The sequence below is a fragment of the Heteronotia binoei genome, chromosome 5 (assembly GCF_032191835.1).
Source record: "Heteronotia binoei isolate CCM8104 ecotype False Entrance Well chromosome 5, APGP_CSIRO_Hbin_v1, whole genome shotgun sequence".
NCBI classification, from domain to species: Eukaryota; Metazoa; Chordata; class Lepidosauria; order Squamata; family Gekkonidae; genus Heteronotia; species Heteronotia binoei.
In genome coordinates, this window is record NC_083227.1 from 17,742,241 (window position 1) to 17,767,062 (window position 24,822).

The window sequence follows — 24,822 nt, forward strand, 5'->3', positions numbered from 1 at the left end:
TTTCATCTTCAATCTCTCCAACTGTCCAGTTGTAGCTTGAGCCTTAAATCTTGGGTTTAAGCTACTGTATTTGCCAGCGTATAAAACGACTTTTTTGCCCTGAAAAACATGCCTCCAAGTGGGGGGGGGGGTCGTTTTATACGCCGGCAAATATCTGCCCAAGTGTGCTTGCGCATGAAAACTTGGGCGCAGAATCAAACTTCCTTGGTCTTAAAGGTGCCACCAGCCTCGCCTGCTGCTCTTGAGCCAGTCTGTGCTGAATCTCCTCCAGGAACACTGACTTTTGAGGAAGCATGCTCACCACCGGCCTCTTTTAGCCCCGCGCTTCACCATTTAGTTTATTGGAGGTGAGGATAAGGAAGAGAGAAAACTCCACGGTGGTCGGGAGGCGAGCGAGGGGAGTGGCGGCCGTTGCCCTCTCCAGGCGTTCCTCGCCAGGCGGCGGCCCCTTTAAGAGCCGGGCTGGGCTCTCCTGGAGCGGCCGCGAGGAAACCAACCCTGCCGCGGGCCCTGTTTGGCCCTTCTCAGCACCTCCCTCCGTTCCTCTTCCCCACCACCCCCTCCGCCGATTTCCCACAGCGCGGCAGCGGGAGCGCACTCGCGAGGGCTGAGGAGAAGGCGAAGGAGCAGCAGAGGGGGCGCGGGGAACGAGGCAAAGCCGTCGCCTCGGGGGCGCGCATTGAGTGGCGGGGTTCTTCTCCCCTCCCCGGAGAGGCGCGAGGGCACCAACTGCCGCTCTCGCGCCCCCTCAGCGCGGCCTGTGTGGCTTTTTTCTCCTCCCCCCCCTTTTCTTTCCCCCCTTCCTGCTTTTGCCGCCGCCTGAGGGGAAGCACCTGAGGAGGAGGAGGAGGAGGAGGGTCGATGAGATGAAAGTGACAGTATGTTTTGGCAAGACGGGGATAGTGGTTCCCTGTAAGGATGGACAGATCCGGGTCAGAGAGTTAACCCAGCAGTATCAAAAAATTCCGAGATGGGTTTCCCCGGTAGAAGCTTTTATTCAGTCAAAACTACTAAACCCAAATATGATTTAGAGGTATGAGGATTTACTGGAACAGAATAATGAACTGAAATCTAAAGAGGAGCTAAAATCCCTGAATGAGTTGGTGGTTGAGATTACAGTTGGAGTCTAGATATTCTAAAGATAAAGTAGTTGGCTTCTCTACACAACAATATAATCTTAGTACCCCAAGAGAAACTGATTGCAAAGTTATATTCATACCCATTGCAAATGAAAATTCAAGATGAAACTATAAAATAAAATGTTTTTTTTGGGGGGGGGGCACAGGATTTGAAACAACTTTGAAGAGCTCCATCCAGGAACTTGCATGGCCTATAAGGACGAGAATTTGATCAGGTGAGTTTGCCTGGCAATCTTGTTGATGCTGAAGTTCCCATCAAGGGGAGGGACAGTGGCTCAGTGGTAGAGCATCTGCTTGGGAAGCAGAAGGTCCCAGGTTCAATCCCCGGCATCTCCAAAAAAGGGTCTAGGCAAATAGGTGTGAAAAACCTCAGCTTGAGACCCTGGAGAGCCGCTGCCAGTCTGAGAAGACAATACTGACTTTGATGGACCGAGGGTCTGATTCAGTATAAGGCAGCTTCATATGTTCATATATGTTCATATGCTCTGCAGGGATACTTACCGTATTTGCCGGCATATAAGATGACTTTTTTGCCCTGAAAAACATGCCACCAAGTGGGGGGGGGTCATTTTATACGTCCAGTCATTTTATACACCGGCAAATACGGTAATCCCAGTGTTCTTTGCAATACTACTATTTGTTTAATCCCAATTCCAGCCTGTTCAGTGTGCATTTTGGTTTGAAAAGGGTTCATACAGTAGCAAGAGTTCCATATTTTCATATCTAAAATATTGTTCTTAACTGTCTGTAATGCATCACAGGGTTTTCTCTGTACTATTGTATGTTCAATGCAAGTTCCAGCCTGTTCCAGAGTCATTCTGGCCTAGAAATGGTTTACAAAGGTGCTAGAGTTACACATATTCATTTCTAAAATATTGTTCTCGAGTGTCTGTAATGCACCCCAGTGTTTTCTGCATTACTGTTGTTTGTTTAATGCCCATTCTGGCCTGTTCCAACTTTTACCTTGTCCCAATTTATACCTTGGCAGAGAGGAGCCTGCAGAGGGGGGGGGGGATGTTGCTTTTTGCATTGGGGGGTGGGGAATGTATCTGAAGCCACAGCCTGATCTTTGGTGGGGCTACAAGGGGGGGATTTGTGCAAAGGGGCCACAAAGCAGGGAAGGGTTGCGATGCTTGAAAGCAGGGCTTTTTTTGTAGCCGGAATTCCTTTGCATATTAGACCACATACTTCTGATGTAGCCAATCCTCCAAGAGCATATATGGCTCTTACAGGGCCTACTGTAACCTTTTGGAGGATTGGCTGTATTAGGGGTGCGTGGCCTAATATGCAAAGGCTGAAGAAGGGTTGCTGACCTTCCAGTGGGGCCTGGAGATCTCTCAGAATTTGAACTAATCCCACAGAGAAAGGAACAGCTACATGACAGAGTGGACTCCATGGCATTTGACCCCACAGAGGTTCCACTCCCACCCCCAAACCCACCCCTCCCTGTTCTCCACCCAAACCAATCTTCAGGTATTTCCCACCCAGGAGTTGGCAACTGCAGGCAGCTGGCAGAGATGCTGGAAGCCAGAGGCAGTGCAGGTCGGGTTGCCAGATGCCCCTTGGCCACTGGTGGGGGATGGGGGGTGGATAGGGCTGCCAGCTCCAGGCTGAGAAACTCCTGGAGATTTGGGGATGGGGCTTGGGGAGGACAGGGACCAGTGAGGCAGAGGGCCCACCCTCAGAAACATTTATTTCCCCCCAGGTGTGGTATGAAGTGATCAGGAAAGAAACGGTTTATTTCTCTGCAGTGAATCAATCCCCAGAGACCCGAAAAAATATTTACAAGAACCTAAAATGCCTTTGTCCCTGTGGTCTTTGCAACACCCACTAGAGTGTGGTGTACCACAAGGAGCTGTTCTCTCACCAATGATGTTTAACATCTATATGTGCCCCCTTGCCCAGATTGCTTGAGGTTTTGAAATGGGCTGTCACCAATACGCGGATGACACCCAGCTCTCTCTGTTGATGGACAGCCATTCAGACATCACTCTGGAGCATTTGACCGGGGCCTTGGAAGCCGTGGCTGGATGGTTGTGACAAAACCGGCTGAAACTCAATCCAACCAAGACAGAGGTCCTGTACCTGAACCGTGGGGGACTAGAGTTGAGCCTCTGACTCCCAACCCTGGATGGTGCATCTCTTGCACCGGTTCAGAAGGTGAGGAGTCTGAGAGTGATACTGGATGCCTCACTTACCATGGAGGTCCAGGTCACAGCAGTTGCTCGATCTACCTTTAACCACCTTCGGCAGGCCAGGCAACTGGTGCCCTACCTATCCCCCCCCAGGATTTAGCTACTGTGATCCATTAAATGGTCACTTCCAGGTTGGGTTACTGTAACTCGTTCTATGCAGACTTAACCTTGCAGCTGATCTGGAAACTCCACCTAGTGCAGAATGCGGCAGCATGGCTGTTAACTGCATTGCCTATATGGGCAAGCATTCAGCCAGTGCTGGCCAACTGCACTGGCTACCTACTGAGTACCAGATCCACTTCAAGGTTTTGGTACTGACATTTAAAGCCTTACACGGTTGAGACCAACATACCTGAGGGACCGCCTTTCCCCATATACGCCCCGGAGGTCACTGTGATTGGCTATGCAACACCTCCTGACCACCCCTGGCCCTAAGGATGCCTGACTTGCCTGGCAGAATCAGCTCCCTGTGGAGATCCGGGCCCTACCTGAACTACTGCCATTTCGTAGGGCCTGCAAGACGGAGCTGTTCCGCCAGCCTATGGTTGAGGCAGCAGGTGTCCTATTATCCCATCATTTGGCCTCCCTTGTGGTGATATCATGCTTTATTACAGTGCTGTCTTATTACCATCATTTAAGGTGGGCCTACAACTGGTTATTGATATGCTGTGCCCTGTCTGCCGGTGGTGCGTTTTATTTATTGTTTTTACTGTTCATTTTAATGTGTTTTAACTTTGATATGTAGTTTTTTATTATTATTATTATTATATGTTGTGATCTGCCTTGAGCCCGTTTACGGGAAAAGGCAGAATATAAGCCTACCAAATAAGCAAATACACAATCATAATTATAGACCTCAGCCCATTGATTCATATAGGCACCCTCATTCTGATATATCTCTATCAATGCCCCTCAACTGATATTCTCATGTTAATTAATTAAACTCAATCAACAATGCTGTTCTATATTATTCCAGATATCTCTAACATTCTTCAGCTACTACATTTCCATTTGTGGTTCAGCCTTCAGAATTCCAGCTAGTTTAGCTCGTCTTCAAAGCAGGACTACAACGAAGATTTACAATACACACAGCCTTCCCCACACCCAGGGAACAGTCTCCCCACCACCACCACAGAGCTCATTGTCTGATACATAGCTTCTGTCTTTGCAGATGTGGGGGGGGTGGGGTTCAGACCCAGGGGGTTGCCAGTCTCCTGCTGGGAGACAAATCTGTCCTCCAGAAGGGGAACTGAGATGAACTGTAATTCCAGAGGATCCCCAAGACCCACCTCGTGGCTAGCATCCGTAAGGGGGAGGGTTAAAGGAAAGGCGTTTTCTTTTTTCTGTTCATACTATTATTTTCTGAGATGGCTGGAAAGCACTTGGCTATCCTGGGAGCGGAACCCTGTGCAGAGTTACTCCCAAGCAGCGCCGTGGAGCTGCCTAGGGTGTTACGGCTGAAGTCCGCTTTTTTTCAGCTCCTGGAAAGGACGAAAAGCATTTTCATTCGTCTGCGGCAGTGAAAGAGTTGAACCAACATAGCTGCTTGCTAGAGAGGCCAAGCGGGTCGGCGGGGGGAGTGGAATGGCTCTTTTCCAGTCTGTGTATGTTTGTGGCGGGGGTGGGTTGCTTCTGAATCGGCCAAGAGGACAGGAGGGGCTTCAGGCAGGTAACTGCGGATAAAAGCTGTACAGCCGGATCCTGGGAAGGTTTACTCACAAGTAAGGCACGGGGGAGGGGGGAAAGGATAAGCTTGAAAATCTTGGGAAAGAGGAATGTTGGTCCTCATGTATAGATTCAGGCAGGGAGCCGGGTTGGTCTGACGCAACAGAACAAAGTTCGTGTCCAAGGACACCTTTAAAACCAAGGAACTTTATTCAAGATAGAAGCTTTCGGATGCATGCATGCACAGTGCTTTATTCATGGTATAAGCTGATTGATGTACATTGAAATGGAATTTACCAGTCCGGACATATAGCTAAAGCGTGAGCAGAATACTGGCATCCAACATAATGAAGATGTTGAACAGATTCCAGGACCAAACAGGAACAACCAGCTTCGTTTTTATGGTTACTATTTGAATGAGGTTCATTCCAGGGGAGAAAATAAATGTGTTAGATTGGAGACTGAGGGCAGAAGATGCACCCTTCTTCATCGTGGGAGACTGAGAGTAATTAACTGTGACTCTGTTATTATGCCCCAGCCATCTGAAATGTATGTCTCAGTTAATGACCCTAAGGGGCTTTAAATGCTTCCAAAATGTGATTTTTCTGAGGTCTGTTTTAATTTGTTCGCTGCCTTGGTGGAGCTTGTGGGGGACAGATGGTTGGGATCTGAATACTGTTATTAAAAATCAATTCTCAGCCATTGAGATCTTAGGGAAGCCCAGAAAAGAGTCCCTTGCCTGATCAGGAGGGGAGGAATCATTCATGCCAATCGGCTCCTTCACATTACAGTCTACATTGAACTGGAGCCCCTAGGACAGACCGATTCTCCAGTCATCTAAAGCCAAGATCATGCCATCAGCAACAGACTTTTAAACAGTCAAATAGAGATGGTTTACTTTTTTAAAGGCCCAAACAGGAATATCCAGGGCTTTTGCATGCTAGGACACACACCCTGACCATTGTTTCACACAGGACTTTTGTGTAGAAAAAACCCAGAAGGAACTCATTTGCATATTAGGACATGCCAAGCCAGCCAGCCAGAACTGCTCAAAAAAAGCCCTGGGCATATCTAACAAAGCTCAATACATGATACAGGACAATAATGCTAACCTTAATCCACCAGAAACAACAAAAGTGACGCTCGTTCTGATCCACTGAGCCAATCCTTCAGTGTTTCTTGACCAGGTTTGGTGATGTAGCTCAGTTCCCTTTTGATTTCTTTCTGCCTTTGTGATATCCTTTCCTCTTTTTGTAGCCATGTGAGTAAGAGGATCTTTCCACTCTCATAGGGGACTCAAAAGAAGAGGATGGAGATGGAAGAGGAGGACCCAGAAGGACCTGGAATAGGCAAGAGATCAAGGGAAAGTTTTAATCTTACCCAGGCTGTGAGTGATGTTGAATTCTGGGAAAGAGCTGCACCAGAGATTCTCTCTCAGGACACAATGACTGCAGATGGACGCAACCGCTGCTTCCGGCAGTTCCTCTACGATGAGGCTGATGGACCCCGAGAGGTTTGCAGCCAGCTCCATGGACTTTGTAGCCACTGGCTGGAGCCCGAGAGGCACACCAAAAGGCAGATCCTGGACCTGGTGATCCTGGAGCAGTTCCTGGCCATCCTGCCCCAGGAAATGCAGTGTTGGGTAAGAGGATGTGAGCCAGAGACCAGTTCCCAGGCCGTGGCCCTGGCCGAAGGTTTCCTCCTGAGTCAGGCTGAGGAGAAGAGGCAAGCAGAGCAGGTGAGGGGTTTTCCTTCATTCAGTTCCAGCAAGAACTTTATCCTAAGGCTTCTCTGTCAGATATTTCTACCTTGATAGAATTCACTATGCTGTGAAGAAAACCCAACCTTAATTTTTGACCTTGTGGTTAAACCAGCTCTGCTGGTGGATGCAAGGATGAGGATTCTGGTAGTGGGGCAGGGTCTGTCTTCTTGGCCTCTTCCATTTCCTCTTACCAGTCTCCCTTCCTGTTGTTTCAGATGTGGGGACCAGCTGTAAAGATGGAAGCCAAGTTCTCTGAGGCAGAAGGAGCTTCATCAGAGGAAAGTCAGAGGGTGCAGGCCAAGAAGTGTGCCCAAGATACCCTGTCAAGTGGTAAGGAAGCCTCCTGCCCAGATTGGATTGGGGCAGCTAGTCAAGTTGTTGGGTGGAAGTTTTGAGACAGGAGAAAAAGGGAATACTGCTCACTATGCAGAGTTGATTTTTGGAACTTAGTGCTCCAGGATGTTGTGATGGCCACTCACTTGAAGGGGGAGTAGACAGATTCCTAGAAGGCCATTACATTCTGATTTACTTGAATTAAAATATTTGTATCTCACTTTCCTTCCATTAGCTGGACTCAAGGTGTCTCCAAAAAGGATAGGAAGATGCCCAGACTGGGATAGCCCAGGCAAGCCCGATCTTGTAAGATCTCAGAAACTAAGTAGGGTCAGTCTGGCAAGTACTTGGGTGGGAGACCTCCTTGAAATACCAGCAGTCGGGAGAACAGGGACAGGTTTTATTCAGCCACCTCTCTGAATAACCTCCAGGCCACTAGTAGGGGTCAATCATGAGAGGTCACCATTACTTTCAGGTGCACACACGCACACAGACAAAATACACAAATCCCCCCCCTCAAAAAAAAAAAAAGGATAGGAAGAAAAATGTGGGTGCAGCTGCTTGCTGTGGTGAATAAATAGTACCCCCATGTTCCCCTGAGTTGGATGGCCCTGGCTAGTCCGATTTTATCTGGTCTCAGAAGCTAAGCAGGGTCACTCCTGATTCGTACTTGGATGAGAGACCACCAAAGAAGGCCAGGATTGCTATGCAGAGGTAGGCAGTGGCATACCACCCCGGAATGTCTCTTACCTTGAATAACTGTGGAGTCTCCATAACTTGGTTGTGACTTGAGGGCACTTTACACCTACACTCACCCATGTTCTGGGGCAGTATACCTCTGAACATCTGTTTCCAGAGGCCAATTATTGGGTTTCTTGGCCCCTGCTTAAGGGCTTTCCAGGGGCTTTTGGCTGGCCAGAGTCAGAAAGAGGATACTGGACTAGGGATGCCAAGCCATGACCTGTCCCGCACCCCATGAGGTTTGAGGGTGGAGCATGTTATGGACATCATATCCTGTTGATGTTTCATCTGGCTGAATACTTGGATGTGAAGTCAGAGCATCAACAAATGACCTGGAACCCCATTGGTATTACAGAATGTCAGCTGATGCAATAAAATAACATAAAATAAGCCGCCCTGAGCCTGCCCTGGCGGGGAGGGCGGGATACAAATAAAAAGTATTATTATTATTATTAACATCTGGGTTTGGGGCTGGATGTGCTGATGCCGTGTCATTTGACTTGATTTCCAGCCCCTTTTTTTCTCCTTCCCGTTCAGACTCAAGGATTTGTGGGAGGACAGGAGACTGGTGTGCCTGGAGTCTTGGTTTGATCCGCCAAGGATGCTTTACTTTATTTTACTTTACTTTATTTGAGTTATATCCCACCCTCCCCACCGAGGCAGGCTCAGGGCGGCTCACAGCATAAAACCACAACAAACAATTAAAATCCATACAATATTATAAAATTTCACATTCAGTAATTAAAACAGTCCAAAAATGATTTGCTGCTAGCCTCTTTGATGTTATAGAATTTCAATGGCGACAGTATTTCTTCAGTTTCCCTACAGTACAGGCTCAGCATCAGTTAAAAGCCAAGCAGAAGAGAGTGGTCTTGCAGGCCCCGGAACTGGGCAAGGTCCCACAAGGCCCTCACTTCCTCTGGCAGTTGGTCCCACCAGTAGGGGGCTCCTATTGAGAAGGTTCTCTCTCTAGTGGTCTTTAGTTTGGCCTCCCTCGGCCCAGGGATTGCTAATAGATTTTGAAATCCAGATCTAAGTACCCTCTGGGGAATGTGTGGGGAGAGACTGTTCCTAAGGTAGGCAAGTCCTAGGCCATATAGGGCTTTAAAGGTGATAACCAGCATCTTGTAGCGAATCTGGTATACAATTGGCAGCCAGTGCAGTTCCCACCTGGCTGTATGTGCTCCCACTTGGGAAGTCCCAGTAGCAGCCTGGCTGCCGCGTTCTGCACTAGCTGTAGTTTCCAGATTTGAGACAGGGGCAGCCCCAAGTAGAGGCCATTACAGTAGTCCAATCTCGAGGTGACCGTTGCCTGGATCACCGTTGCCAGGTTGTCGCGCTCAAGGAAGGGAACCAGCTGCCTCACCCGCCTAAGATGGAAAAATGCGGATTTAGCAGTGGCTGCTATCTGAGCCTCCATTGTCAAGGCAGGCTCCAGCAGCACCCCCAAGCTTCTAACCTTGTGTGCCATTGTCAGTGGTGCATCGTCAAATGCTGGTAAGGGGATTTCCCTGCCTAGACCACTGTGACTCAGGCAAAGGACCTCTGTCTTAGTTGGATTCAGCTTCAATCGACTCAGCCTAAGCCATCCTGCCACGGCTTGCAGCACCAGGTCCAGATTTTCTGGGACCCAGCCAGGCCGGCCATCCATCAGCAGATAGAGCTGGGTGTCATCAGCATACTGATGGCAGCCCAACCTGTACCTCTGGGCAATCTGAGCAAGGGGGCGCATGTAGATGTTGAACAACATCAGGGAGAGCACTGCCCTTTGAGGCATCCCACAATTAAGTGTGTGCCTCCAGGATGACTCTCCCCCAATCACCACCCTTTGTCCCCAACCATCTAGGAAAGAGGAAAGCCATTGTAAGGCCAACCCCTGAATTGCTGCGTCAATGAGGCAGCAGGTTAGCAACCGATGGTTGACTGTATCGAACGCAGCCGATAGGTCTAACAGCATCACTACCGCTGAGCCGCCTTGGTCCAGATGCTGCTGGAGGTCATCCACCAGGGCGACCAGTACTGTATCCGTCCCATGGCCTGGGCAGAAGCCGGACTGGTGGGGGTCTAGAACAGAAGTATCATCCAGAAAACTCTGTAACTGTAGCGCTACTGCCCTCTCAATAATTTTACCCAAAAACTGTAAATTCGAGACTGGCTGGTGGTATGCCAATTCGGCTGGGTCTAATGTAGGTTTTTTCAAGAAAGGGTGGACCACAGCCTCTTTAAGAGGCATTGGAAAAAGCCCTTCAGTGAGGGATCTATTTATGATATCCCGTATAGGATATCTAAGCTCCCTCTGGCAAGCTTTAATCAACCAGGAGGGGCAAGGGTCCAGATCACAGGTTGTTGGGCACACAGTGGAGAGGATTCTGTCAACTTCCTCCAGGCTGAGTGTTTCAAAGTGATCTAAAGCTGGTCCAGAAGACAGGCACGGGGCCTTGAGTTCACGTACTGTTTCCAATGTGGCGGGGAGGTCGTGGCAGAGCGATGAGATCTCATCTGCAACAAAGTTCGCAAAAGCCTCACAGCCAGTCTCCAATTCCCTAAGCTTTGGCCTGCCTTGTGGCAGTGTTGTAAGGGTCCGAATTGTGCTAAACAATTGAGCTGGGCGCCAAGTTGCAGACGCAATCTTGGCCGCAAAGTAAGTTTTCTTTGTGGCTTTGACTGCCATCTCATAGGACCTCGTAAACTCTCTATAAGATGTTCTAGTCACTTTGTCTCAACTACGCCGCCATTGCCTTTCTAGCCGTCTGAGCCCTCATTTCATCTGCCGCAGTTCCGAGGGGTACCATGGTGCTAGGTTAGAACAAGGGCGCAGAGGACGCTGAGGTGCAATCTTATAGACGGCTCTGGAGAACTGGCCATGCCAAGACCCAACCAGATCATCTGAAGAGTTGGCAGGATGCTGTAACCTTTTCAGCTCCAGAGTTCAGAGAACATGGCCTGCCTCCCACAACATGAGGTTTGAGGGTGGAGCATGTTATGGACGTCATATTCTGTTGATGTTTCATCTGGCTGAATACTTGGATGTGAAGTCAGAGAATCAGCAGACTCCCTGGAACCCTGTCGGTATACCAGAATGTCAGCTGAAGCGCTAAAATCATGCCTGGGTTTGGGGCTGGATGTGTTAATGATGTGTTGTTCAATGTGATTTCTGGTCCCTCTTTTTCAACTTCCATTCCAGACTCAAGGGTTTGTGGGAGGGACCAGCTGTAAGAAGATTGGAGTGTTTCTGATTCAGCAGAGACTCTGTAACCTTTTGAGCACTGGTGTTCAGAAGACATTTCTAACTGCCTCCCATGTCTCATGGGTACCTGGTGGTTGTCTTCCAACTCTCCATTAGTTTGTTTAAAAGCATTACAAATTTAACAAAATATAGAGTCGAAGCTAGAATTCACCTTTTCAATTGTGTCTCCTTCGCAGGCCATGAAGAGATGTTGCCAAGCCATCATCTTTCCAGTGGAGCGCAAATGTCTACTCCCTCTCTGATCCAGGTAAGAGGCATGAATGGGGGACAGTCAGCCCCTGCTTCTTTCTCAGGGACAGATGCTTTTGCTGCAGCTGTCTGAACAAGAGAGGCTCTGAACACAACTCCGTTTACACATAGCTAGCTCTGCATTCTGCACCCTCCCAGAATGCCCCTGTCTGTCGAGAGTGTTGTCTCTGCCTGGCATGATGTGTGACAAGGGAATCTGCTTTTTCTTTCAGTGTCCCTTTTCCTTTGAGGAGGTGGCTGTGTATTTCACCAAAGCTGAGTGGGCCCTCCTGGATCCGAGCCAAAAAGCTCTCTATAGGGAAGTCATGTTGGAGAACTATGGGCATGTGGCCTCTCTAGGTAAGAACCTTTCATAGGTGTTAATTGCTGCCTTTGGGATGATGCAGGACTCAAAAAATTGAAAAGCAGTATGTGGTTATGAGACCTTCTGAGGTACTTGCCCCCACTGTGGGCCTCCAGGATTTGAGGTGGCAGGGAGACATTCAGCATGGCTGGAGAGGGTGACCTCAGCCCGCTTGCTGACCCAGGGACATTTGAGGCCAATATTGTGGCTATCATCCAAGCCACAAAGGGTGTCCTGGCCTGTGGCCTTGCTCCAGATGGGATTATAGCCCTTAGCTCTGTCTTTGATCAGGAAAAGATCTATTTGCTCTATACTGGTTGGGATCTGGGGCTTTGACTCACCACGATTCCATCCTTCCAGATGATTTTTTCCTCTTCCTTGGATTTCTTTCCTTCCCCATATAAGACTGTTCACTATCTCTCAGTCTGTCTCTCTGCCAAAGAAGCCAGGAATATAAGAGAGTCTATGATGGAGAGCAACAAAGGTTTTGTGTCTGAAAAATGGCTGAAGAGTTTCTCAGGAGTATCTGAAGAGACTCTTTCTTTTCCACATGAGCTGCCTGCTAGTGGCTATCCCTCATGGTTATGTCAAGGGAGTTGGTCAGGAATAGGAGGGGACTTTTCCTCTTCCCTTCTAGGCAACTCTTGGTTTGGTAGAATGATCAAGCTCATTAAGTAAAGAGGGAGGGAGGCCTTCTGGGACTGGGATATAGAGATCTGGGAGCACCTTCTGGGGCTAAGCTCAGCTATGGGTGCTGAGGGGCTGCACTCTCCTTAAATATTGGATATCCTGAGGTTGGGGGGGATTACCTATGAAGAGCCCTGTGGACTAGGCCAAAGGCACATCAACCCTCTCCTATTGTGGTCTCCTGGATGCCATCATTCATTAGGTAGAGATGGGTTTGAGTGCATTTGAGGGGAGGGCTGTTCTAGCTTGCAGGTGTGGCCTGCAGCAGATAGTTCCACCAGTTAACACTGCAACTCAAGGGTATAGCTTCAGTTATACCACACAGTACCCTCTGTTGTGGTGATGGGGATCAATGTTCACCAAATGGGGGTGGAATCATGCACTGTTGAAGGGATTCCCACCAATGTTTCCTCAAAGCTCAACAATGTTGTAAGTGAAAATTCTACCTCATGAGTGTAAAAAGCTGCCTGCATTAAAGTTGTCAGCAAGTTTACATTTGACTAACACATTAGTTTTTTAAAAGATTACTTCCATAACCTTGTAAAAAAATCTCAGAATAAATTGTTTTATATTATATTTAAACTATATTTTAGAATAATTTAAGCATTATAAGAGAAAACAGAATCAAGTGAAATCTCACCCACCCTTTTCCACTGTGTTGGTAGACTTGACTGGAACCTCTTTGTGGGAACAAAATCTTCATAAATGTTTAAAAATTCATGGGAGACACCTGTGTGATCTTCATCGTGGTCTCTGTGCAGTCCCACACATGAGCGTTTTTTGCGTTTTTTGGCGCGCTTTCCGTTCGCCCTGGGGAGCAGGCATCGATTGCACATGCCTGGAGCGAGCGGGTGGCGCCATTCCTACTCAGTTTCTTCCTTTCCGCCGCCCGGACAACACCTACCTTGCTGCGTTTCTCCCTCCTCAGCTCGTCTTCTCCTGTTTGGTATCTTATTCTCCTTTTTCTCTTACCTTTCTTCTATCATTTTTCGTCCTTATAATTTTTTTTTTAAAGCCCTTGTTTCTGCGCTTTCCTTTCCCTATTTTTCTCCCCTCCCTCCCCTCCCTTGTCCGGAGCATATGGAAGGGAAAATTACTTTCAAAGTGTCGGAGGTGTGGATCTAAAATCCCTACTTCAGATGGACATTCGTACTGTCTTTTCTGCTTGGGTGAAGCTCATCGGGTAGATACTTGCCCTCATTGCGCCAGCTTCGGTAAACAGGCGCGAAAAAACCGAGTGGCCAGACTTCAAAGTTTCCTGCTCGAAAAAATCTCTTTGGGCTATGCCCAGCTTTGATTCGCCGCCTCTCCCACACCAAGCGGGAGATTCGGCTGTGTCAGCTGCTCCTCAACTTCACAAGAAGCATAAGTCCGACAAGAGACCATCCAAGCCCTCCAACACCAGCCACAAGGTTTCGAAGAAGTCTTGCCATACCGATTTGTCCGCCTCGGCCCCAAAGAAATCGCGCGATCCGACGACTTCCCCGAGGGCCACCACTTCGACTGCTATAGCGACATCGATGGCGTCGGTTTCCACACACTTGGCTCTGATCCAACCTCTTGTTTCACCAGAGCTTTTGGCGCCCTCTGACATCATATCCAATATGCCTCATCTCACTTCTCACTCCCCACCTGCAGTCGAGGTTATACTGGTTTGATCTCGCTCGCCCTCAGTCCATAGTGTGGTGCCGTTTGACATCCTCGAACACAACCCGTTTGGATCCGACTTTCTCTCAGGAGCATCCCCGGTCTTTGCTACAGGCTGGATCCTTTCGAGACATCGGAGTTTCTCCTCTCTACAGAGAGTTGTCGACACAGGTTTCCACCCAGCATGTCTGATCCCGCTCACCGGTTCGACGTTGTGATTTCCGTTCATGCTCTCCAGTCTACCGTGAATACCAGGACTATTACCAGAGGGGTCGATATGAATATTCCTCACTCTCCAGATCACCATCTCCCAGACATCGCCGGGTGTACCATCGCTACTCCCGTTCCCCCTCGGATGAGGGTTTCTGTTGCTCTCGGTACCATGAATTTGAGGTCGCATCCCACAGCCATGATGTATCAACACCTTGAATCTGTGACTTCGAATCTCCTCGGTACCGTGAGCCTTCTCGAACCCAAGACCTGGAGTATCTCTCTTCTCGAGACCATGAAGCCCTTCGAGTCCATGAACCTCCTTGGTACCGAGAACCTTTTATACCTCGCACTGCTTCCGCCACCATATCTGCTGCTCCGGCCACAACTTCTACATCGGCCATGACTTCGACTGCCTTACAAGAAAAGTCTAAATCTTCCGAGGAACGTGCATCCACATCTGCACCTACCAAGCCTCTGATCTCTCCTGCAACCGAGGAATCCCAATCCGACGGGGACAGCTCAGGCTCTTCTGACTCCGAAGATCCTCCTGGCTCTCCTGCCTCGGATTCCACGCAGCTAGCTTGTCTTTCTCTATCAGACGGTTCGAAGGCCTACCTTAACCTGATTACTACTATGGCTGAAGCCTTGAATGTTACTCTTCCTTCCGACTCACCCAAGGCTTCTGACATAGTCCACGATCTGGTTCAGGCGGATTTCCCAGTGGGGTCACTCCTACCTATGTTGCTCGTGCACTTGGAAGGGCTGCGTGAGGCCTGGGACAAACCTGCTTCAATTCCACCTACTTCGAAGCACTTTGACTCCCTGTACAGAGAACATGCTCCTGATTCTAAATTTTTAGCCTCCCATCCTGCTCCAAACTCCATAATTGGCACTCAGCGACTAAAGCCAAACCATCCAGGCACCCTACTCCTCCTGATCGTGAGGGCCAGAAGTTGGACACCTTGGCTCGCAAGATTTACTACCTTGCCTCTACTAATTCGAAGCTTAATAATTACTTGGCTTATTTTGCTCATATACATTTAATCTCGCCAACCAGTTTACTCCTCTCATTTCTTCTCTGCCTGAGACTTCTCAGAGAGCTGCATCTAATTTAGTCTCTGAGCTATCACAAGTTTCGAAACAGCAGATTAACACCATCAGACATGCCGTTTCCTGCTCATCTAGAGTGTTCACTTCATTGGTGGCATTGCGTCAACATGCCTGGCTGAGGTCAACCAACCTGCAACCCGATATTAAACAAAAAATCGAAGGCCTACCTTTTGATGGTCTTGGCCTCTTTCATGCATCCACTGATGAAGTCCTCACTTCGGTAGATGACGGCCGCAAGAGGGCAAAGCGCCTTGGAGTCTCTCAGCCAGCCTCTCAGCAGTTCAATCGACCTAAGCCCTGGAGACCATCTTTTCAGAGGCGTCAACGCTCTCCTAAGCAACCTGATTACTGGAAGAGGAAACCCCCCCCAACAAAAGCAACCCTTCCAACAGAGGCCACGCTCTCAGCCAGCCAAGCAAGTCTTCTCAGCCAGCCAAGCAGTCTCTTTGACTCCCCTCTGCATCTCACTCAACAGCTGAATCCCTGCTATCAAACACGTCTTCTCCTGTTCTATCCATCCTGGAGCTCAATCACCACGGACTCTTGGGTGCTCACCATAATCCGCCTAGGTTACTGCAATCGAGTTCGTTTTGCCACCTCACCACCACCACCACCGTTACTCCACCCTCCCCTCATCTCAAACAAGAGATTCTGGACTTGCTCCAAAAAAATGCCATAGAACCTGTTCCTTCTCACCATCAGGGGACAGGTTTCTACTCACGATGTTTCCTGTTGCCCAAGAGGGACGGGGGCAAGCGACCCCTTCTGGATCTCAGGAGACTAAACAAGCGGATAGTCTACAAGAAATTCAGAATGATCTCCGTTCAATCCATCCTTCCCCTAATTCCACAGGATTCCTGGATGGCATCTCTGGATCTTCAGGATGCTTATTTCCATGTGACCATCAGACCTCAGCACCGCAAATATCTTCGTTTTGCCATGGGAGAACATCACTTCCAGTATCGATCCCTCCCTTTCGGGCTGTCCACTGCCCCCATAGTGTTTACGAAGTGCATGGCAGTAGTCGCAGCTGCTCTGTGTCTCTGTGAACCTCATGGCCGCAACAACCGCAGTTCTTCGATTCGCAAGACTGCGCATGCAACATCTCCAGCTTTGGTTTGTTCATGCCTACCATCCACACGTACAACCACAGAATACCATTCTCACTGTACCTCAGAGGGTTCAGCTCTCCCTTGTTTGGTGGACAGCACCAGACAATTTACTTTGCAGAATGCCCTTTGTTCTTCCTCCTCCGTCTGTCATCATGACTACAGATGCCTCCAAGTGGGGATGGGGAGCCCACTTAGAGGACAAGACTGTCAGGGGTCTGTGGACTGCCCCCGAGAGGGCCATGCACATAAACTGCCTAGAACTCATAGCCATTCCCAGGGCTCTTCAATCGTTCCTTCCATCTGTAATCATCCGACATGTACAGATCACAACCGACAATATGGCCACAGTTTTCTATGTGAACAAGCAGGGCGGTACCAGATCTATCCGTCTGTGCTGCATAGCCATACTTCTTTGGGAATGGTGCATCAAAAACAGGATGTACCTGACTGCCATTCATCTTCCAGAGATAGAGAATGTCTTGGCCGATTCTTTCAGCAGGATTCGCATAGACAACCATGAATGGTCCCTCAATCCACGTTACTTGCATCGCATCTTTGCATGCTTCGGGACTCCAAAAGCAGATGTTTTTGCTACGAAGGACAACTCGAAATGCCCTCTCTTTTATACCAGGAGAGGCAACGATGCTTTCCTCCACAGCTGGAGGGGTCCTCTTCATTATCTTTTCCCACTAACCCCTCTAATTACCCGATCTCTACTCAAAATTGCTTGGGACGGTACAGACTGCGTACTGATAGCGCCATGGTGGCCATGGCACCCGTGGTTCACGAGACTCCTTCAAATGTCCCATCACACTTACCGCCGCCTTCCCCTGGCAGACAATCTCCTCTCCCAAGATCACGGCCAGGTATGCCACCACAACTCCCAAATTCTAGGACTTACGGCTTGGAGAATTCAGCCACATCTTTACCACCGAGAATAGTGGAAGTTATCCTGAATGCTAGAAAACCTTCTACCAGGCGCTCATACCAGTGTAAGTGGAAGCGCTTCAGCTCCTTTGCATCCTCTCAACAACTTGATCCAGAGTCTGTACCTCTCCCTTCGATCCTAGAATACCTGCTGTCTCTACAAGTGTCGGGGCTCAGCTATTCTTCTTTAAAGGTTCACCTTTCAGCCATTTCTGCTTTCCATGAACCTATTGATGGGCAGACTGTTTTCTCCCATAGACTGTCCAAATCATTCCTCAAGGGCATGTTGCACCTTCACTCCCCTATCAAACTGATTGTGCAAGTTTGGAGTTTGTCGTTAGTTCTTTCATAACTTATGAAACCCCTGTTTGAACCCTTGGCCACTGTGGACCTTAATCTTCTCTCTTGGAAGACTGCCCTGTTGCTTGCTCTCACTTCTGGCAAGCGGGCCAGTGACTTGTGTGCATTCCGTTCTGACCCACATTATACAGTTTTTCATAGGAACAAAGTGGTCCTGAGAGCAGATCCTGCTTTCTTACCCAAGGTTGTATCGAAATTTCATCTTTCAACTTCTACTTCATTGCCCACGTTTTTTCCTAATCCTAAAGACTCTGGACAAAGAGCTCTACACACTCTCGATGTCAGAAGAGCTTTGTCCTTTTACCTCTCTTGTACACAACCGTTACGTAAGAACCCTAACTTATTTGTGGCCTACGGCAATCCTCAAAGAGGACGCAAAATTTCTACCCAGAGACTCTCTAAGTGGGTATCCATTGCAATCTGGTTGTGTTACGAAGTTGCTAAGCAACCTTTACTTGAAGGCCTAAGGCTCACTCGACTAGAGCAGTCTCGACCTCTTCGGCCTTCCTGGAGGGCGTCTCCTTAGAGGACGTCTATGCTGCTGCATCATGGTCCTCGCCTTCCACGTTCGTCTCGCACAATGCCTTGGATGTTTGTGCCAGACGGGACGCCTCCTTTGGCCAAGCGGTCCTCAGGTCCATCTTCCACTGAAATCACCCCAGGTGAGTGCATGCATACATTGTAAGTATGGAAATGTCTTTTTCTTGCCAGCACCCACCTTCCTTTTGACTTTCAGCTTGTTAGTCTCCCATGTGTGGGACTGCACAGAGACCACGATGAAGATAAACAGGTTGCTTACCTGTAACTGATGATCTTCAAGTGGTCATCTGTGCAGTCACACACGCCCACCCAGCCTTCCCCTCTGCTGGCTTTTTCTACCTTGGTTTTTACCTTTGTAGACTGTCAGTAGCGGCTGGAAGAAACTGAGTGGGAATGGCACCTCCCGCTCGTTCCAGGCATGCGCAGTCGATGCCTGCTCCCCAGGGCGAACGGAAAGCGCGCCAAAAAACGCTCTAGGTGAGCTATTGGAGACTCCGATGTATGGATACGTTGCCTATGGCAAGACCCATGTGTGGGACTACACAGATGACCACTCGAAGATCATCAGTTACAGGTAAGCAACCTGTTTTTTCTTCTTCATTTCATTCTTGGGAATTCCAGCACCTCTTTTTCCAGAAAGAAACAAACAAACCCTGAGAAGATTACTTCCATAACCTTGTAAAAATCTCAGCATACATTATTTTCAGTTATATTTAAAACTATATTTTAAGAGTAATTTAAACATTATAACAGATTCAAATCAAATCTCATCCATCCCTTTCCACCATATTGGTAGACCTGGCCTCTGGAGAACTGGTCTACCTGCCCCAGTCCTCCGTATTGGTTAACCTGGACTTGGACCATCACCCTTCACTGAGCCTTAGAAAACATACCAGCACTTGGGGAGGGGGTCTCTGGCAGTCTGCTTTGGTTTTTTTTAGGGAAATATGACAACCAGTGTTTCAGATCAGGTATAACAGAGGAGGAACAATCACTGTCAGAACCCTGCCTAACCTAACAAAAAAGAAGTTGCTTAAATGTTATCAACTTGGCCAAAGTACTTATTTATTTTTATATCCCACTTTTCCCTGTGACTGAAGGCAGCTTTCAAACCATGCTGAAAAGCATAATACTAGTGTGCACAAAGAAGAAAAAGAAGAAAGCTTTTCCCCAATCCATTGTACCCTATGGAGACAATTATAGTCAAGGGGTCCCATAGGCTATAACGGAGAATCAATCTGGGGCTCTGGGAGCACCTGTTTTTTTGAGGAAGAGGTACCAAATTTGCAGCATAGCTGCTGGTGCCCCACCTTAAAAACCTCCCCAAGCTTCAAAAAATTGAACCAGGGTGTCCAGTTTTATGGACTCCGGAAAAAGGTGCACCCATCCTCCATTCTTTCTAATGAGCTGAAGCAGAAATTTGTGTGCAGCCTTTTAAAAAACTGCACCAGCACCCTCCTAGCACAGCTTTCACACTGACCCTGCCAACCCAGTAAATACAGAGGCGAGTCCTCTGTTGGAAACACAGTCGGTTTAGCCAGAACAGGATAGGGAAACCACTGTAGCCCCCTCCCATCTCCCCAAAGGGCAAGCAGTCAACTCCTTCCCAAAGGCTGAGTTCCTTCCGCTCCCTTCAGGCCAGAAAGCATCTGCCTCAGAAACACACACACAGTGCTAGATGTACCCGTCTGATCAATGGACCCCAGTGTGCGGGTTTCTCTGGAAAGAAGATCTGACAAAGGAATTGCACATCCATTCATGAGCAGGGCCTGCCTGGAGGCCTGGCTTCTTGTCTGGGTGCTGAAGGAAACTCTTCCTTTATTCTAGCAGCAGATGTAGAGAAGACAGCTGGGGAATTCCGTGGGTTCTCTTTGGAAAATGTCAAGAATGAAGATGCTGAAGGAAAGTTGGGAGATGGAGATGGACCACAGAGGCAGATGGAAAGCCACCTAGGTCAGAGGAGGGGTAAGCCCATTCCTTCCTAAGGAGGGGGTTTCCATGAAATCCCAGTCCAAGACAAAAGGTCATCCAAAAAATAGGGGGGAAAGGTCCATGTATGGACCAGAAAATGCACTCTTCAGAAAAAGAGGGATGAAACTGCAGCCACTGAAAAGATCTTCAGTCAGAGAACGAACGCCATTTCAGAGATAATAATTCCCTTAGGAGAGAAACCATAAAATGACTTGGAGTGTGAAAAGAGCTTCAGTGGGAAAAGTGTTCCTACTTCATTAGGCAGAAGGCTCTGCTCCACCTGCCCTTTAAGGCTTTCCCAACTCCTGGAGGGACATTTTCTCTCCCTCAGGTCAACTGCTGCCACCTCCACCCCCCAACCGGAGATGGAATTACCCACTGTGAGGATCAGGACTCCCAGCTTCCCTTCTAAGTTCTGAGGCCTTGCCCCTGTGTTTCCCTCTACCCAGCACCTGGTCACCACAGGGACAGCTTGCTTCCTCGTGCACCCCTGGGGCTCTTTTTCAAATTGCTTCTCCAAGATAGTGGAGGCCTATGTGGTACACAGAACCAATACCAGGATCAAAAGTTATAAAGTGTTTATTAACAAGACAATGTTTATAATTATGGTTTGTAGAATCTTTCGGGCTCAAGTGTCATGTTCTACTGGAGAAAGTTTTCCTTCCAGACGTTTCGTTCTCAGCTGCGGAGAACATCCTCAGTGGCGTTGCAGCCGGAGCAGGCACTCTGACCTTCTTGGCTGCTGTGCATTAAGGTCCATCTCCATCTCAATGCACAGCAGCCAAGAAGGTCAGAGCGCCTGCTCTGGCTGCAACGCCACTGAGGATGTTCTCTGCAGCTGAGAACGAAACGTCTGGAAGGAAAACTTTCTCCAGTAGAACACGGCACTTGAAGATTCTACAAACCCTAACGATGTTACCAGCTGTGAAAACCTGAAATCTTTGATAATGTTTATAATCATACTCTTAGCACAGCTCCAGATTAAGCAAGTGATTCAAACAAAATGGGTAAAATATAGTTCCTCTGTCCCTCCCTCTCTGGATGCCATATCAGTTTTTAAATATAATGCAGGCTCCTTAGCTTAGAAAGTTACAGATTTTCAAAGGAGGTCCACTGATTTCACTCCTCTTCCTCAAGTGTAGGCCAGCACCTGGCAATAGCTGCCTCCTCTCGACCTTAGTCAAGTCCCCCAATGAAATGCACACAAAAGAGCCCCTCCTCCTTTCTCCCAGCAGTCTTTCCCCTCCCACTGATTAGGTCAGACTGGGTCAAAGAAGCTTTTTCTGAAGTCTCCAGGAGTTTCTTCTTGAATCCTTTGTAGTCTCTATTCCTCCACATCTCTGTTCCTTGCTTGGGGGTGGAGGGAAAGAGAACTGGAGTGTCCCATTATTTCTTGCCTGCTCTCCCTGGAGAGAAAAAAAAGTTTGAAATCTGATAGCTCAGTTGAAACCTCCATTACAAATCATGTATCTTCATCACATCTAAGAAGTCACACAGAGCTAAAGAATTGGTCAGTGTCCCAAACAAGCATCTCTGATGCAGGAGGTTTAATGTATGCTGAAAGTGTATATTAGTGTACTCTTCAATGTACAGCAGGAAGAAGCCACTGAAATATTTGGAGTGTGGATGAACTTAAGGGTCAGATTAGATCTTGCGTGGGTTCTAAAAGGATCTCTCTTTATTCCAGCAGGGAGAGATCAGCAGAACGAGGATGAGGAACAGCATCCACTATTGCCAGATGAACTCCAGAATGAAGATATGAGGGGAAACTTCAGGAATCAAGGAAAACCCATGAGGCAGAAAGGCAGCCACGTGGTTAAGAAGAGGGACAAACCTATTCCTTGTCAAAGGGAGGGTTTCCATGAAGTCATTCACATGGTGGAGGAAACAGACAAGGACTTTGAGTGTGGAAGGAACATCTCTGATCAAACCCAATATAAGGTCCATTTAGAAATGCATGGTGGAAAGAGCAGCCATGAATGCCTGGAGAGTGGAAAGACCATGATTGGCAGAGCAGAGCTTTGCAGACATCAAAGAACACATATAGGAGAGAAACCTTATAGGTGCTCAGACTGTAGCAAGAGTTTTTCAGAGAAATCAGACCTTATTCAGCACCAAAAGATGCATTCAGGGGAGAAAAAATTTACCTGCTCAGAGGCTAGAATGGCATTCTCTGATGGAAGAAAGCATAAAGTACGCTTCCCGAAACCCAGCATAATGAAGGGACATAAATGCTTTCAGTGTGGAAAGTACTTCAGATATAGATCACATCTCATTGTGCATCAAAAGGTCCACAAAGGGGAGGAACTCTTTGAATACTCAGAGTGTAGGAAGAGATTTAGTTGGAGTGACACTCTTCAGGAGTATCAACAAACCCACACAGGAGAGAAGCCCTTTGAATGCTCAGAGTGTGGGAAGAAATTCAGATGGTGTGGCCGTCTTAAAGATCATCAACAAATCCACACAGGGGAGAAGCCGTTTGAATGCTCGGAGTGTGGGAAGAGATTCAGTTGGAGTGGCCATCTTAAAGAGCATCAACGAATTCACACAGGGGAGAAGCCTTTTCAGTGCTCAGAGTGTGGGAAGAAATTCATGCACAGTGGCCGTCTTAAAAATCATCAACGTATCCACACAGGTGAGAAGCCATTTCAATGCTCAGAGTGTGGGAAGAGATTCAGGTTGAGTGGCATTCTTCAAAAGCATATAAGAACCCACACAGGAGGAAAGCCCTTTGAATGCTCAGAGTGTGGAAAGAGTTTCTCTCAGAGTGACTCTCTTCAACATCATCTAAGAATCCACACAGGGGAAAAGCCCTATGAATGCTCAGAGTGTGGGAAGAGATTCAATCGGAATGGCCTTCTTCAACAGCATCAACGAACCCACACAGGGGAGAAGCCATTTGAATGCTCAGAGTGTGGGAAGACATTCTGTTGGAGTGCCTCTCTTCAGCTGCATCAACGAATTCATACAGGGGAGAAATGCTTTGAATGCTCAGAATGTGGGAAGAGTTTCTATTCCAGTGGAAATCTTCAAAGTCATCTAATAAGCCACACAGGGGAGAAGCCCTTTAAATGCTTGGAATGTGGGAGGGCATTCAGTCGGAGTAACCATTTTCAAGAGCATCTAAGAACCCACACTGGGGAGAAACCGTTTGAATGCTCAGTGTGTGGAAGGACGTTCAGTCAAAGTAGCCATTTAAAACAACATCTAAGAACCCATACAGGAGAGAAGCCCTTTGAATGCTCAGAATGCGGGAAGACATTCAGTCGGCGAGTCGCTCTTCAACAGCATCAAAGAACCCACACAGGGGAGAAGCCATTTGAATGCTCAGAGTGTGGGAAGAGATTCAGTCACAGTAGCAGTTTTCAACAGCATCAAAGAAGCCACTCGGGGGAGAAGCCATTTGAATGCTTTGACTGTGGGAAGAGATTCAGCCAAAGTGGTAGTTTTCAAGAGCATCAAAGAAGCCACACAGGGGAGAAGCCGTTTGAATGCTTAGATTGTAGGAAGAGATTTAGCCGCAGTACCAGTCTTCAACAACATCAGCAGACTCACACAGAGGAGAAGGCCTTTGAATGCTCAGAGTGTGGGAAGAGATTCAATCGGAGTAGCACTCTTCAACAGCATCAACAAACCCATACAGGGGAGAAGCCCTTTGAATGCTTAGAGTGTGGGAGGAGATTCTGTCGGAAAGGCACTCTTCAACAGCATGAAAGAACCCACACAGGACAGAAGCCATTTGAATGCTCAGTGTGTGGGAAGAGATTCACTCGGTGTGGCACTCTCCAAGAGCATCAAAGAACTCACACAGGGGAGAAGCCCTTTGAATGCTCAGAGTGTGGGAAGAAATTTATTTCAAGTGGTACTCTTCAAAAGCATCAACGAACCCACACAGGAGAGAAGCCCTTTGAATGCTCAGAGTGTGGGAAGAGATTCACTCAGAGTGGCCATCTTAAGGATCATCAACAAACCCACCCACGGGAGAAGCCCTTTGAATTTGCCAACTGTAGGAAGAGATTCTGTCAAAGTGGTGGTCTTCAATAGCATTAACAAACGCACATAGAGGAGAAGCCTTTTGAATGCTCAGAATGTGGGAAGCAATTTAGGCAGAGCAGCACTCTTCAATAGCTGTAAGAACCCAAACAGGGGAGAAGCCTTTTGAATGCTTAGAGTTTGTGAAGAGAATCAGTTATGGTAGCACTCGCTGAAAAAATTTAACCCACACAGGCAAGCGTGCAGAGATTCAGTCTCTCTTAAACATCATCAAAGAGGTGTGTTAAGGAATTATATAGGGGGTTTCCCCCCAGATTTGGGTCAGGTGGACCCAAAACGTAACAGCATTCCCAAATATTCCTGAATCCCAATAGCAGTGTTGTATTGGGAATTGGGTAAATATCTGGGAAACCTGAGTTTATTTGGCTCTGATATACCCTATGTGGACAGTCTCTGTAGGGTATAATGGAGAATTTTACTTGGTGAGTTGTGCTACCCCAAAAAGGTGAGTTTCACAGTATGGAGCACCAAACAGATCAATACTGTGTCTGAATGCATATATAATAATAAACTTGGTAAATTCAAACA

The 24,822-nt window shown here is 47.9% G+C and overlaps 1 protein-coding gene across 1 annotated transcript; it reads left to right on the plus strand.

Moving 5' to 3' along the window:
- The first annotated feature begins 746 nt into the window (after positions 1–746).
- LOC132571042 (zinc finger protein 709-like) lies at positions 747–24,822 on the plus strand. Its single transcript, XM_060237673.1, has 6 exons — positions 747–878; positions 6,291–6,737; positions 6,977–7,091; positions 11,259–11,329; positions 11,544–11,670; positions 21,929–24,822. The coding sequence occupies exons 1-6, from the start codon at positions 867–869 to the stop codon at positions 24,283–24,285; spliced, it is 3,129 nt and encodes a 1,042-aa protein (XP_060093656.1). The 5' UTR covers positions 747–866; the 3' UTR covers positions 24,286–24,822.